At 38.9% G+C, this 15000-nt stretch overlaps 1 protein-coding gene across 7 annotated transcripts in view; it reads right to left on the bottom strand.

Moving 5' to 3' along the window:
- LOC135091513 (cell adhesion molecule Dscam1-like) overlaps window positions 1-15000 on the bottom strand; it is a 63293-nt gene that overhangs the window by 40589 nt on the left and 7704 nt on the right. For all 7 annotated transcript variants that reach the window (XM_063989223.1, XM_063989225.1, XM_063989229.1 and 4 more), the window contains 8 exons: window positions 12446-12580; window positions 10346-10584; window positions 8452-8698; window positions 7072-7224; window positions 4421-4576; window positions 3600-3733; window positions 2486-2752; window positions 34-113 (listed from right to left, as the gene is read on the bottom strand). In XM_063989223.1, the coding sequence (XP_063845293.1) occupies window positions 34-113; window positions 2486-2752; window positions 3600-3733; window positions 4421-4576; window positions 7072-7224; window positions 8452-8698; window positions 10346-10584; window positions 12446-12580 (1411 nt within the window). The remainder of the gene's footprint in view (window positions 1-33; window positions 114-2485; window positions 2753-3599; window positions 3734-4420; window positions 4577-7071; window positions 7225-8451; window positions 8699-10345; window positions 10585-12445; window positions 12581-15000) is intronic.

Raw genomic sequence — 15000 nt, 5'->3', positions numbered from 1 at the left:
CATGTATGTGTTTCTGTGTGTGACCATACTTACTTGAAGGTCCATATGCGTGAAGGTGTCGGGCTGCCCACCACACGACATGCAAGACGCAACTCCTCCCCCCATATGGCAATCTGGATGTGACAGAAGAGAAGGAGAGGCAGAGGGATGGCAGGTGCAGGAGACAAGGAGGAGAAGTTAGAGAAGGTAAGGAAGGAATAAGAAAGGGGAGTGAGTGGAGAGGAAGAATAAATGAAGGAATGGAGGAGAATGAGGAGAGGAAGAGTGGGAGAGGGAAGGAGTGAGGAAGGGACAGAAGGGGAGAGAGGAGGAGTAAGGGAGAAGGAAGGTAGGTGTGAGGAAGTAAAGGGAAAAGGAAGAAAGACAAGAATAAAGTTCAAAGATTAAAAGATGAAGGAAGGATGGACAAAGAGAGGTAAAGGAAAGAAAAAAAGAAATGTGAAAGGAAGATGAAAAGAATAGGAATAGAGAGATAAAGATGTGAGATGAGAAAAGTAAGGATGGAGATGGGATAAAATGATGATTATTACTTTGAATAAAACTAATTCAACCACATACTTTCCAGTATTAATTCTACATGTCTGCCTCCAAATAGAAAGACTAAGAGGATTTGAGGAAAGCCTTTGCTAGCTTTCTATATCAATTATGTTTCTATCTATTGCCTTCATCTATTTCTATTAATCACCATTAATTTCACACCTTGGGCTGCATTCACATGAGTCACTTTGTGGTCAAAGGCAACCACAAAACAATGGTCAAATATAGAACACACACATCTCTATGGCTCCATTCAAATGGATCACTTTTTTGTGGCAGCCACATAAAAAGTGGCGAGTTATGGCAGACAGAGCTATTCTTCTGACCACATCACTGTGGCCAGCCAAAGTGGCCACCGATAGAAACCATTACTTCAAATGGCAGCATACACACGAGCCACTATTTGTGGCCACCACCCTGCCTCCCACTGCTTTTGCAAAGCCTTGTCCTGTCTGTCACAGTGTCAAGTACTTCTTTCTGTAAATGTGAAGAATACCTAAAGAGTTGTTTGACTATGAAATATTGATCACAGAGGTGGAGAAGAGACCAGCACTTTATGATATGAATCTGAAGGAATGCAGTGACAAGAATACTAAAGAAAAATAATGTGTGGAATGCTCCACGCAATTGTCTGTTATTATGTATGGGGTGCACCCAGCACTTTTTCGGCTTTTTGTGCTTCGTTTTCACAAAGAGAGTGCAGACAATTGCTGCTTCCACCAGATCAATATGGCACTCACTTGATTTGTGGCTGCCACTGAGTGGCTTGTGTGCACAGTGCTTCTCCTCACCATTTTTTGTGGTTGTCAATGACCACAAAAGGCAGCTTGTGTGAATGCAGACTTAATTTATCTCATTTTCCCATTTTTAAATTACTCAACAATGCCTTCATGTGTGTCTATAATGCCTACTTTCTCATCTTAATTTTACTAATTTTCCCAATCACAGTAGTCGTTATCCAAATATTATCTCTATTTCTTCCTGTCTATGCAGTACACCAGGCTGGCAATCCCATATGAGGTGGCGCAGACAAAGCACCACACTCACACACACACACACACACACACACACACACACACACACACACACACACACACACACACACCATTCACACTCAGCTGCACCAGTCCTTGGTGGAAGAAATAGTCTTGTGGACCACCCAACTACACCCCAGGAGCTTTGGCATAACACAGCTCCCAACAAACATCCACAACAAGGCTCCAGAGCATACACTGGTTTGCCCCTGCCCCTTCATAATGAGACTGCACTTCTATTGCTACTTACATCAACTAATCTCTTATTGCAATCTTAATAATTTTCTAATTCTTGTCATTGTACAAACATTGGCTTAAATTTCTGCCTATATTACCTGCTTACTCATCCCTAGTCACTACTGCAACACTCATGATCTCTAATTTGTAATTTTCATTTGTCTATTGATTATCTACCTTTATTAACTCCCCATTATTAATTCTCTCCTCACACTCCTCATCATTTAAACCCTCACTGTCTTGTCTACTTATGTCTGTTCATTTAGCAACCTTTGTGAACTTCCTAATCTTCGTTCATTCACCTCCACACATTCATCATCATCATTTGTCTTGTCTATTTTTGTCAGTTCATTTAACACTTTTATGAACTCCCAATCTAACTTCGCAAATTCTCTCTAACACTTATCATCATTCTGTCAACTAATTTTCTACTTTCATACCTTCCCATCTTAGCTTTACTAATTATCTAAGCATTCACTGTATTGTCTATTTTTGTCTATTTATTCACTCTATATTAACTCCCTCACCTTATCTTCACTAATGCTGCCACACACTCATGGGCTTGTTTTTATTCTTGTTCATTCATTCTTCATTAACTCCCTTGCTTTTATTCCTGTCTGATCATTACTTATTAACTTGCCGATCTTAACTGCATTTACCATCACCCACACACTTACTGTCTTGTCTGAGAACGAGGCGATGGCAGCGGGGGCGTCTGGCCGGGGACGCTGGGTGACATGCAGACCAGGGGGACCGTCACCCACCAGTGTGGAAGCTCGCACTGAGAATCCAAAGGTGGTGGCAGGAACTAGACCGGCCACCAGGTACTGCCTCTCTCCACCAGACACCACCCACGACCGCCCTCCTCCCTCACCTCCGCCCACCTCCCACACTGCCCCCACTCCACTGTGAGGCCCTGGCACCCCCCATGAGGGACTGCCCACCTGCAATGGGGTGGAAGTGTGGTTAATAGAGTGGGTGTGTGTTGATGTGATAGTGGTGGTGATAGTAGTTCTATTAGTAGTAGCAGTAGTAAGGCAGAAATAACAGCATTGACACCAAAAATAGTATAAATAATACATAAGTGGTACAATTATTATTATTATTATTAGTAGTAGTAGTAGTAATAGAGGTGGTAAAAGTAGTAGTATAATTTGCAGCAATAACAAGAGCATCAGAAATAACTGTAGGCTACATGTTGAGAATTTGTTTTGCAGAATATTGGGGTTGAAAATACACAAATATTTTACACATCAGAAGTTCAACATCCATTACTAACATCATCATTCTGACATTACACCTCTGTGGGGATGCCAGCAGTGCAGGTAGGCACACAGAATATAACACAGCAATGAAATTCATAGTATTGCTGCTTTTGTGTCATACTGACACACAAAGCTGGAGATTTTTTTTTCTACATGTGTTCTGAAGATGGGGTTCACTGGATTGCACCTGAATATTATAATATAAAAGGATTGATGGAAAACATACTGGGGCAACAATGACTATAACAATTCCTGATAACCAGGATTTAGGCTACAGGATGGCACCTGAATACTTTATAAAAGGATTGTTAGAAAACATACTGGGGCAACAATGACTACAATTCCTGATAACCAGGATTTAGGCCACAGTTATATTAGCAAAAACTGGTGCTCAATGGTTGGATGAGCTGAGATTATTCACTGTCTCAGAAGCAGTCAGCAGTTTTTACAGCAGCTGTCTCCTCATACCACAGGAGGGAAGAGGGCTACAGCCAAGAGGGAACAGTGACAGCAGTGGTGTCAGTACCTGCTGGTCGGGCTGGTCGACGTGCACAGTGTACTTGGTTATCACACCGTTGGGTTGGCTGGGTGGCCGCCATGCCACCAGCACACTCTGGCTGTCCACTGCCAGGGCCTTCACTGCCTCCACTGGACCAGGCACTGCAGGGTGGAGTGGGAAGGTGAGAGGTGGAGGAAAAGATGATAGATGGTGATGGAGGAAGACTGAGAGACAGACAGTGAGGGAGATGAATGGATGGAGGAAAAGATGAGATGAGGTGGTGATGAAGAAAGGCTGAGACAAAACAGATTGAGAGACAGACAAACACACACATGAAAAGATTATTACACTATCTATAACAGTTCTTTCTTCTGTTTCCTTCCCAGCATTTCCTTCTTCTATTCTTGAAGTCCACTTTCCTTCATTCTCCCAATTCTTTTCTGCATTTTCTAATCTTTCTTTCCATCCTTCCCTTGTTTCTTTACTGCCTTCCATTCCCATTCTCCCTTCCCTCTTTTTATCCTTTTTTACCCAGTTCCTCTATTCCTTCTCTTCAATGACCTTCTTTCCTATCCTGCATCCTTCTTTTTTTATCCCTTTTTCCAAGTTCTTCTCTTCTTCCTATTCAATGGCTTTCCTATCCTCCATTTCCTTCTTTCTTCATCCCTTCTTCAATTTCCTTTGTTCTTCTGTTTTTTTATCCTTCCTTTTTACCTTCCCTCCCTCCTTTCTTCAATCCCTTCTTTCTAGTCTATCTCTTCACTGGTCTTCCTTCATACGATCAATTCCTTCTTTCCTCATCATACCATTCTCCTCCCTTCCCTCTATCTCACCACACCCCATCATACCATCTTCTTCAGTGATGCAGTAGATTGGAGAGGAGCGCACCCCATCCCCTCTCCTGGTGTACGCAGTGACGGTGATGCTGTAGTTGGTGTAGCGATCAAGGCCAAGAAGGGGAGTTGACACGGTGGAAACCGTCTTCTCCTTCAGGTCATCTGGGTCTGTGTGTGGGGAGGAGTGTCTGTCAGAGTACACATCAGGCAGCCCAGCCAAGGAAAGACATGTTACTTGCCAGTCATTAAAAAGTTGAGTATCAAGTTGGCCAAGGGTTACCACAGGAAAGGCATGCTATTTGCCAGCCTCTGAAAAGCTGAGTACCAGGGGGTGTATTAACAAAGATTCTTAACTATAGAGGTTTGACTCAGCCCAACTCTTATGCTTAGAGTTGTGCTTAACTTCCCAAGTTGTGCTTAGTCTAGGTCTTAAATTTAAGACAGGTCCAGAATCTGCTTAACTTAAGAGTCATGCTTAAGACTAAGTTAGCCAACAAAGATGGCCGATTGTCAAGGCAGAGCCTGCTACCTCAAGAATTATCAGACCTGTAAGGATGTTCTCACTGACTTGAGTGATTCTGAACTGTTGGACATATATAGAATAAAACTGCAGGATTGTTATTTGTGACATATTTGGCGAGAGATGCCTTGGAGAGCCCCACAGGAAGGAGTGATGCACTGACACTAATAATTAAAGTAATAATTACAGTGTTATTTAGCCAATGGGAAATGCAGCTCTGCAGCAAAGATGACCTTGGGTCTTCCTGTATCCTGTTTTTGGAGTGTCTCATTTACTTTCTTAGTAATAAAGCCTTATGAAGCTTTTTTGTGCTGCTGAATGAGTGAAGCCCTTCAGGTTATGTCTTTCCTCATAATATTGACTGGACAAGGAAGGAAAGTCTTGCCATCGGTCCAGCTGGGCTTCCTCTATTGGCCTTTTTTGGCCTTAGGGGTCATCATCTCCTCCATACTAAAGAAAAAGGACTGGAAAGAAGGCACTGCTGAGTGGGAGTGGCAAGGCAATGCTGGTTCAAGGACACAAACACTGAGACAAAATACACACGCCTTGCATGGGATTTAATTTGCTTATTAATAAACACAAATTTATGTGCTCATATCCTTACAAAATCAATGACAAATTATAATTTTTGTTATTTAACTGAAAAATGGAAAAAGATTTCACTATAAACTCAAAACTGAGAAATATAAGATTTTACTGTTTTGCTCTTTCACCATTTCATACTGGGACTTAAGAGTTTGTCTCAGTACAACTTTAAGACCACTTAAGAGACAAGCACAAGTCTTTGCAGAAGGCTGAAACCAACTCTGAGAATCTTTGTTAATACAGCCCCAGGTTGGCAGAGGATTATCACTGGGAACATTGCTATTTGCTAGCATCTAAAAAGTTGACTGGAGGAGTTTTTTTTTTAAACAGGCAATCCAAATTAATTATAGAAGTGTCTTGATGCTCTTATCCTGAAGCAACTTAAGTTGTGGGAATAGAAAAACACAAACTGGCAGAGAATTCTGGAGTTTACCAGTGAAACGGATGAAGGAGTGAAGATACACAGTACAGGTTAATTCTTGCATTAGTAAGGTGGACAGAATAAGGATGAGAGTGAGTCAAAAAGTCTTGTGCAGCAAAGTTGCAGGAAAGAAGGTGGCAGACAGTTAATAAGTTGAGAAGAGCAGTAATCATGGAAATAAAAGTAGAAGATAAGAACAGAAGCAGCACTAAAACAGAGTGAGATATTGAAGACAGTCAGTTAACACAGAGTTGAGATGAAAAAGCTTCTGACTCCAGCCTGTTCTAGCACAACCATGTCAGCAGAGCCCTCCACACATTTTTTGAAAACCATGCATCATACAAGGATGGAAAAATCTTATGCAGAGAGTTAGGAACAGTAAGAAAAAACAGCAGAGGCAACATGGAACATCAACTTCATAAAGGTAAGTTGTTTGTAATAAGAGACAAGATATGAAATCTTACTAGAATGAATGAGATACACAGAAAGACAAACTGGTTTTAGCAAGAAAGATGTTAAATTTTACAGGAATTATTAAGACATACAAGCACAAAGGAGACATAGAGGCTTGGATACAGGAGTGAGACAGCTAGAGAAAGTCATGGAGACACAGACATGAGAAGGAGAGATATGGTTAACACATGAGCATGGACAGGCAGAGACACTCAAGTTATGCTCAAAAATGACAACTAATGGAAGACAGGAGAGAGAGAGAGAGAGAGAGAGAGAGAGAGAGAGAGAGAGAGAGAGAGAGAGAGAGAGAGAGAGAGAGAGAGAGAGAGAGAGAGAGAGAGAGGGAGAGAGAGAGAGAGAGAGAGAGAGAGAGAGAGAGAGAGAGAGAGAGAGAGAGAGAGAGAGAGAGAGAGAGAGAGAGAGAGAGAGAGAGAGAGAGAGAGAGAGAGAGAGAGAGAGAGAGAGAGAGAGCTAGGAGACATAGATATGAAAAAGAGGCCCGGGTACTGCATGAACACAGCCAAGCACACACACATGCTGGGCTAAAAAATGAAGACTTATGGAAAACAGGAGGGACAGATAGAGAGAAAGCAAGCCATGGAGACACAGAGGAAAGGTTTGGCTACTGCATGGACGTGAACAGGCAAAGACAAACCAATGTTACACTAAAAAATTAAGACTTACGGAAGAACCTGGTGGGGTGCACGGGACGGTAGATGATCTTGTATCCCTGCAGCACCCCATGGATGGCCGAGGGTGGTGGGGGAGTCCACCTGACCAGCAGTGAGGTGGAGGAGAGGCTGGTGCACTGGGCATCACGGGGAGGCTCACTGGGGACTGGGATACGGGAGGATTAGTGAGCTATCCTACCTAAACTTAACCTAACATAACCTAATCTTCCAGCAGTAAGGTGGAGGAGAGGCTGGTGCACTGAGTCATGGGGAGGCTTGCTGGGAACTGGGCAATGGAAGGGTTGGTGAATTATCCTACTAAACCAAAAACTCACACATTACCTAGCGCAATATAGAAGAATAAGTGGAAGATTAAGAGAAGTATATCCTCTTTAATGTAATATAACCTAAATTTAACCTAACCCAGTGTACAGTAGAAGAGTGACTGGTGTGTTTGTAATGATCTGGGAAACTGCCAGATTCACCAGCCCACTTAATTTGACACAAAAACTTGGTGTACTGGAAAATGAACATGTCATTTGTGTGTTATCAAGCCAACTAATAAAATATTAGGTACACTTTTAGCCACCATCATTAAGCAGAAAGCCAGAAATAAGGTAATGCAAGCAATATACTAAGCACATTATCTTGAGTTTGGATGTCGTCACCTTGGGATAAATGCTATTTTTCCTCTCTTGATAAATTTACTTTTATCAATTTAAGTTACGCAATTAGCATAAAACTTCAAAAAATTCTGGCACATCAGGAAGAAACAACTTTGATGACAAATCTTAGCCAGACACTGGTGAAGAATGACTGTTTACATCATGTCTCAAGTTATCTTCTCTGAGTTGCTGCTACCTTCTTTGGTAATACAACCCATCCTTTCACACTTTGGTTCTTCTTTGGTGACATGTTCATGCAATCAAAAAACTGGACATAATGAGCTTGACTTAAACCTGTGGAAATACCTATAGGTGTAAACTCGTATAGTTAAGAAGCAAAAACACAGAAGAAATGCTAAGGGAAACATTCTACTTTCTCTTACTTTTATTGTCTAGCTCCCTAATGCAAGAGTTAACTTGTACTCACAGTCTTTCACACCTTTCAACAGTAAACTCTGAAACTCCCTACCTACTTCTGTATTTCCCATTTCCTACAGCTTGGACTTTTTCAAGAGGGAGGTTTCAAGACACTAACTAATTTTGGTAAAATCTCTTGGTTATTCTTTAGGGAGTGGCACCTCAGTGGGCCTTTTTTTTTTATTAATATTCTGTTTTTCTCTTATATTACCACTTACATTAGAAAAAAAAAAAGATGAAAAAGAAAACACAAATAGGCAAGAAGTAAACACACTGAGGAAACAGTAAGCAAAACCTCCTCCCAGCCTCACCATCCTCTTCTGTGGCGGCAGTGAGTGGTGGTGTCCTCGGCCCAGCCCCGGCAGCATTGAAAGCCTGCACAGTGATGAGGTAGCTGGTGAACTTGTGCAGGCCCTTCAGTGTGGCCTCGGGGCGGTAGAGGGCTGCTGCTGATGCCTCCAGGTTGTGGTAGCGGAACGGCTCCGATGAATTAGCAACCTTGTAACCCACATAGTATCCAAGTCCCGGCCGGTGTCTGGGGCCTGGGGACTCCGGGGGCTGTGTGGGGGACAGGAGAAGGTAGAGGTTGGGTCTAGTTAAGGTCTGGATGAGGATAACTTGTTGATTACCACAGCTTCTCTTAGATGGTAATAAAACTGCAACTTTCCTCAAATGTTAACATGACTACTGTTTCACTTAAAGGTTAATATGACTGCTACAGAGTGCTACATAGTGGTGTGGTATAAGTGTGAAGCATTGTTCTAATGTATGTCACTAACAGCATAAAGAAAGGTGGAACAGTTCAAACATTTAGGTGACTGTAATTGTATCTTTGTTCAGGGAAAGTGTCTTGGGTTACTTAAGTGAAGGTTCAAGTGTCACTACATCATTAGTAGAAAAAGATTGATTTTTTTTTTATGTTAGGTCACTGCCCAAGGGAAACAAAAATGAGGAAAAAAAATCCTACTGAGATGTCAGTCCCAAAAGAGATGTCAAGAGAATCATTGGAAATTGAAGGATAGATATCTTGAATGAATAAGTGTGAATGTTATGATGCCACTTGTTCATTTCATCTGTCCGTCAGTCTATATTTGATGCCTGCTCCATAAAAAAACTCTTGCAAACAAAGGCTGCAATAAGAGTCTCTATTCCTTGCATCTTCACAACTGTAATGTGTAGCAGGGTGGTCCACAAGACTGTCCCTTTCCACTAAGGGCTCTTGGGGGCTAAGAGTATGAATGCTGTGTATATAAGTGTGTGGTGCTTTGTTTGGGCCACTGTGTGTGGGATTGCCACCCTGGTATAAAGATAGAAAGATCTTCACCACTGCTGTTCCAGAAGAATATTGAGAAAGCAATCATGTCCACCCTTTCTTTACCAACAGCGTGGCCATCAATGTTTTCGTAAGATTTGCATTATTACTTAACTCATGGAAGCTAAGCTGACAGACCGAATTGTTAAGGACTCAATTTCTATCACTCAGTCAATTAAGTCAATTATATATATATATATATATATATATATATATATATATATATATATATATATATATATATATATATATATATATATATATATATATATATATATATATATATATATATATATATAATATATATATATATATATATATATATATATATATATATATATATATATATATATATATATATATATATATATATATATATATATATATATATATATATATATATATATATATATATATATATATTCAACCGAGCTACCAAGTCAATCAGTCAATCAAACACTCAGCTGACCAACCTGCCAAGTCAATCAATTAATCAATAACTCAATAAGCCAACCTGCCAAATGTAATGTGTAAGGTTGGAATATGAATGCATAGTGACTGTGGAATGTTGGATTAGATTAATAATTGTAATAATGAGTTTATTGTATATTGTTGGATGGTTGGTAAGATTAACTAGTTGTTTTACTGAGGTGGCAGGATTAGGGAGTTGCCATGTAAGCAGGTGTGAATGAGTGAGTCGATGTGAGGGAGTGGGTAGAAGGAACAAGTCAGTTTGAGCCAGACCACCACACAAACTGCACCATCTGGCTGTTTCTTGCTACAAATAAAGAAGGAAAGACAACTGTATTTGTTTGCTGCCTCACCAAATCAATCAGTCAATCAGTAGCTCAATCAACACACCTGCCAAGTCAACCAATCAATCAACTGCTCACCTGCCACGTCACTCGGAGACTGGTAGATGATATGGGAATGACTCGCACATTGGTTGGTGGCAGAGTGGGCGGCTCATGGGCAGTGGACACCCGCACCTCTTGGCTGGGCTGGGAGGTGCCGACACCATTGACGGCCACCACTCGCACCAGATAGGCATGTGCTGGGGCCAGGCCGGGGATGTGGCTACCGGGGCCACTCACCTCCACCGCACGGATGCGCCCTGCATTCATCCACGAGTCTGGGGAGTGCAAAGTGCTGAGATTAATAGTTATAGCCTCTAATAAGTAGGTAAATAAATAAATAAATAAATAAATAAAATATATAAATAGAATAAAACAAACAAATAAATAAAATAAAGGCAAATAAAATAAGTAAATGGATACACACACACACACACACACACACACACACACACACACACACACACACACACACACACACACACACACACACACACACACACAGATGAGAATGATGTGGTGGTATAAAAAAAAACATCCATTACTTTATATAAAACTAAAACTAATGCATTTCCCAGAAAAAAAGACAGTCTGGTTTGAAATATTCTTTCATTTTGATTTTTAGGTAGAGAAAATAAATAAATAAATAGATAAGTAAATAAATATAAAATAATACCCTGATCATTACTAATTTTACGAAGATTTTTTTCCAAGTTGTTTATACATTGCAGTACACATTTACCATAGATTACTGCATGGTCACTAAGCTGTGTTGAAAGACTTGAGCCAGCTAAACACAGCACTTTTACAAAGAGGCCTGCGATTTAATTTTCCATGTAAGTGGGGTTTTGGTCAAGGCCAAATAAAGTCTGAAAAAGAAAGATCTGAAGGTGCCAATGCCCAAAGAGTAAACAAAGAGGATTATCCAAAAATTACGATGGAATGATATCACGTGTAGTAGGGAGGTCCAGGAGACTATCCCTTTCCATTACAGGCTGATGGGCTGAGAGTGTGAATGGTGCGTGTGTCAATGTGTGGTGCTTTGTCTGGGCCACCACGTGAGGGACTGCTGACTTGGCACAGAGATAGATAAATAAATGATGGAATGATGTAATGCACCAGACACCTCAGCAAGTCCCTATGGTGAATATCTTAACCCTTTCAGCAACAGAGACATTTTCAAAGCTTCACAAAATCACTTACTACTAGTGAGGAAAGGAGTAAACAGAGATACAATGCTAATTGATGAGTAGCAAGAAGTCATTTTTAATGCCCACATTACAAGAAAATCATCTTAAAGTCAATACACTTTTGGAATGGTATCTGGAGTGAAAGTGAGTGTGGTACTCAAAAGTGTGTGTGTATATATATATATATATATATATATATATATATATATATATATATATATATATATATATATATATATATATATATATATATATATATATATATATATATATATATATATATATATATATATATATATAAAGTCATGCATACTGCTGTCTCTTTCCTTTCTCCTTATTCACAACATTCTAGGCAAGCTGGTGAGAATCTGTAGATTTTGTGTGAGGTGTACAAAAATCAATGAAATTTGGCTTCCTAACCTAGCCTACAGTTTCATGCACTATATAAAGCAACACTGGTTCTGATACATTAATAATGATTATGCAAAAAGAGAATAGTTACAAACCAGATAACACCACACCACTATAGGCAACATTAACCATCTCTGTGTGAACACAAAACACTTCACTATTACAAAATGAACAAACATCAAAAGAAATGAAGGTAAGACTACAGCTCATACCTCAAATCCTGTTCAAGTACAATACTTATCATCAATAAACTATAAACCTATCAATCGATCTATAAAATGAACAGCTCAAACTTCAAATCCTGTTCATGTACAATAATTATCATCAATTAACTATCAGACTATCTACAAAAAGAACAAACAGCAACACAAATTAAGAAGCAACCTGTTAATGTACCAAATGAACAAACAACAACAGAAATGATGACACAACAACACCTAACTGCCTCAAATCTTGCTATGTACAATACTTATGGTCAACAAACTATTTAACTATCAATAAAATGAACAAACAGCAACACAAGTTAAGCCTCCATTACCTGTGCTGTTGATGATGAGTATCCGGTAGAGGGACACGGGTGAGTTGCCATCGTGTGAGGGAGCTGTCCAGGTGAGGTTGACAGCCCGGGAGCCACTGCCCACCACTCTTGGCGTTCCTGGCGTCCCTGGCACCTCTGCAGCACACAGGGCATGGTGGTGAAGGGAAAGTAAAACAGGGATTACATAAAGAGGTCAAACACACATACAGAAATTAAAACAACACAAAGCAAGGAAAACCAATCAAAAGAAAGGAATCTAAATGTGGGAAAAAATGGAAAAAAGTACAAAATAGAAACAGTAGTAAAAGGAATGAGGCTGGCTAATAAAATAGAAGTAAATGCATATGAACAAATTATGTGTGTGTGTGTGTGTGTGTGTATATATATATATATATATATATATATATATATATATATATATATATATATATATATATATATATATATATATATATATATATATATATATATATATATATATATATATATATATATATATATATATATATATATATGTGATGTGACAGCCTATTGTAAGGTATCAGTGAAAACCACAACTAAAGGCCAATTTTCTGTAGTTATAAAATAAAATTTAAAAAATGTAAAAAAAAAAAAATAAATAAATAAATGGAGAAAATTAGTGGTGAAAAAATTTGCATTTTAAAAGACAAAACAAAAAGTAAAAAAAAAATTACAAATACAAAATGTAGAGATATAAACAAAGTTTCTATGTTACTTTTTTTCAGGGATCAACTAAAAAATAAAGTGTGTGAAAATAAAAATATGCTTTGTTTTGAGTCTTCCTGCTCACCTAAATTTCATGAAATTCAGAGAATATCACACATTTACAACAGACAGCTTCATATGATTTCAAAGCCATAGGAAGAACATTATGCCCAGGAGGTAAACCCCCCTCCAGCACAGTTGGCCCCTTTAAGAGTAAAGTCAAGGATACATAAAAAAGCATTAACTACATCCTATTGCTATTGCTACAGCTGCCTCTAAGCTTCTTGAACAATTATTACTCAACAGGCTGGCTACTTACTTGTGCTTCTCTGATAATCAGTTTGGTTTTAAAAATGAGCACTCGAATGACTTGCGTATTTTAGTATTAAAGGAAATTATATAAAGTTGTGCATTGAATACACCAGCTTTTTAAGATATTAAGAGCGCATTTGATAGAGTTAGCTATATCAAAGTGTCTCCTAAAGTTATACAACAGTCAGTTCTACTGTAATTAGTGACAATTAGAATTTGATATACATATCAACTTTTATGGGTCAGATGGGGGAGGACATCCTATCTGCACCTTTTACAATGGGGAATGGCATTAGACAGGGTTCAGTACTGAACCTTCATCTGTTTAGCATACTATATGTCAATCAGCTGAATCTATTCCTTAATGATGTCTGAGTTGGCTGTCACGTGGCAGGTACCCAGTCAACAACTAGTCATGTGCCAATGACTTGGTGTTATTATGTCCAAGTGCTGCTACTGAATTACTCTGTTATGCAAATGTGAACTCTTTGCCAGTGATCATATATCACATACAACACAACAAAGTCTGTATGTATGCATGTTAAGCCTATACACTATCTACTGTTATCACTCCTGCCAGTTTATCTGAATGGATATAAACTAGAGTATGTGAATTCTTTTACTTATCTTAGGCATAAAATCACATCTGACTTTAAAAATGAAGATATAAAAAAAGACATGAGGAGCCTACAGTTCTTGCTACAGGTAATGCAGTCATCACAAAATTTAAGATGTGTAACATGGATGTACTGTGCAATGTATTTAAAACCCATTACTATTCTATCAACTGTAATGCTCTGTTGTGTAATTACAAGACTGCAACACTGAGCCATCTATGAGTTACAGACTCACTAACCAGCCCCCCACTGTAGTGCTTCCATGACGTGTGTCAATCTTAAAACTAAATCATTCCAGGAGATGAGGGCTGCTTGCTACCATTAGCTGACAAGAATTACTGAGTAGAGTAATACCATGTTACTGCTTGGTGAGTGAGTGATGTGTGGCTCAATTCAGCTTTGTATCAACAGTGGTTACATGGACTATATATGAATTAGTCTTTAGCTTTTTAAATGTATGCATATCCTTCATATAACTAAGTTCACAAGTTTTATTTCATATTTTTACATATTTTGTACATCTATACATGTTATATGACCATTGGCTGGAAGAAAGACATTATTATTTTTATTACTATTATTATGTTGAGTTCAGAAATGATCACCATCTCAGATTTAGGCATTATTTTAGGAGAGGACCATAACGTTCTACACATTTAGGAGTATTGTTTTTGTTTACCTTTATGGTTACTGATAAACTTACTTTATTAAAGTTTTTGTCACAAATTAATAGTTTCCGTAATATAGATAATTTTTCTTAGGTGATGCGTGTGTAGGTTACGTCAGGTTAGTTTGGGGTAGGGTGTGTCTGATCAGGTTCGGTTAGGGTGTTAGGTTAGATCAGGTTAGGTTAGATTAGGCTAGATCAGGTTAGTTTGTATCAGGTTGGATTGAGATTGC

Source organism: Scylla paramamosain, chromosome 37 (assembly GCF_035594125.1).
Source record: "Scylla paramamosain isolate STU-SP2022 chromosome 37, ASM3559412v1, whole genome shotgun sequence".
In the NCBI taxonomy this organism is placed as follows: domain Eukaryota; kingdom Metazoa; phylum Arthropoda; class Malacostraca; order Decapoda; family Portunidae; genus Scylla; species Scylla paramamosain.
The sequence above is the reverse complement of the archived record's forward strand: the minus strand, read 5'-3'. Positions and strand labels throughout refer to the sequence as shown.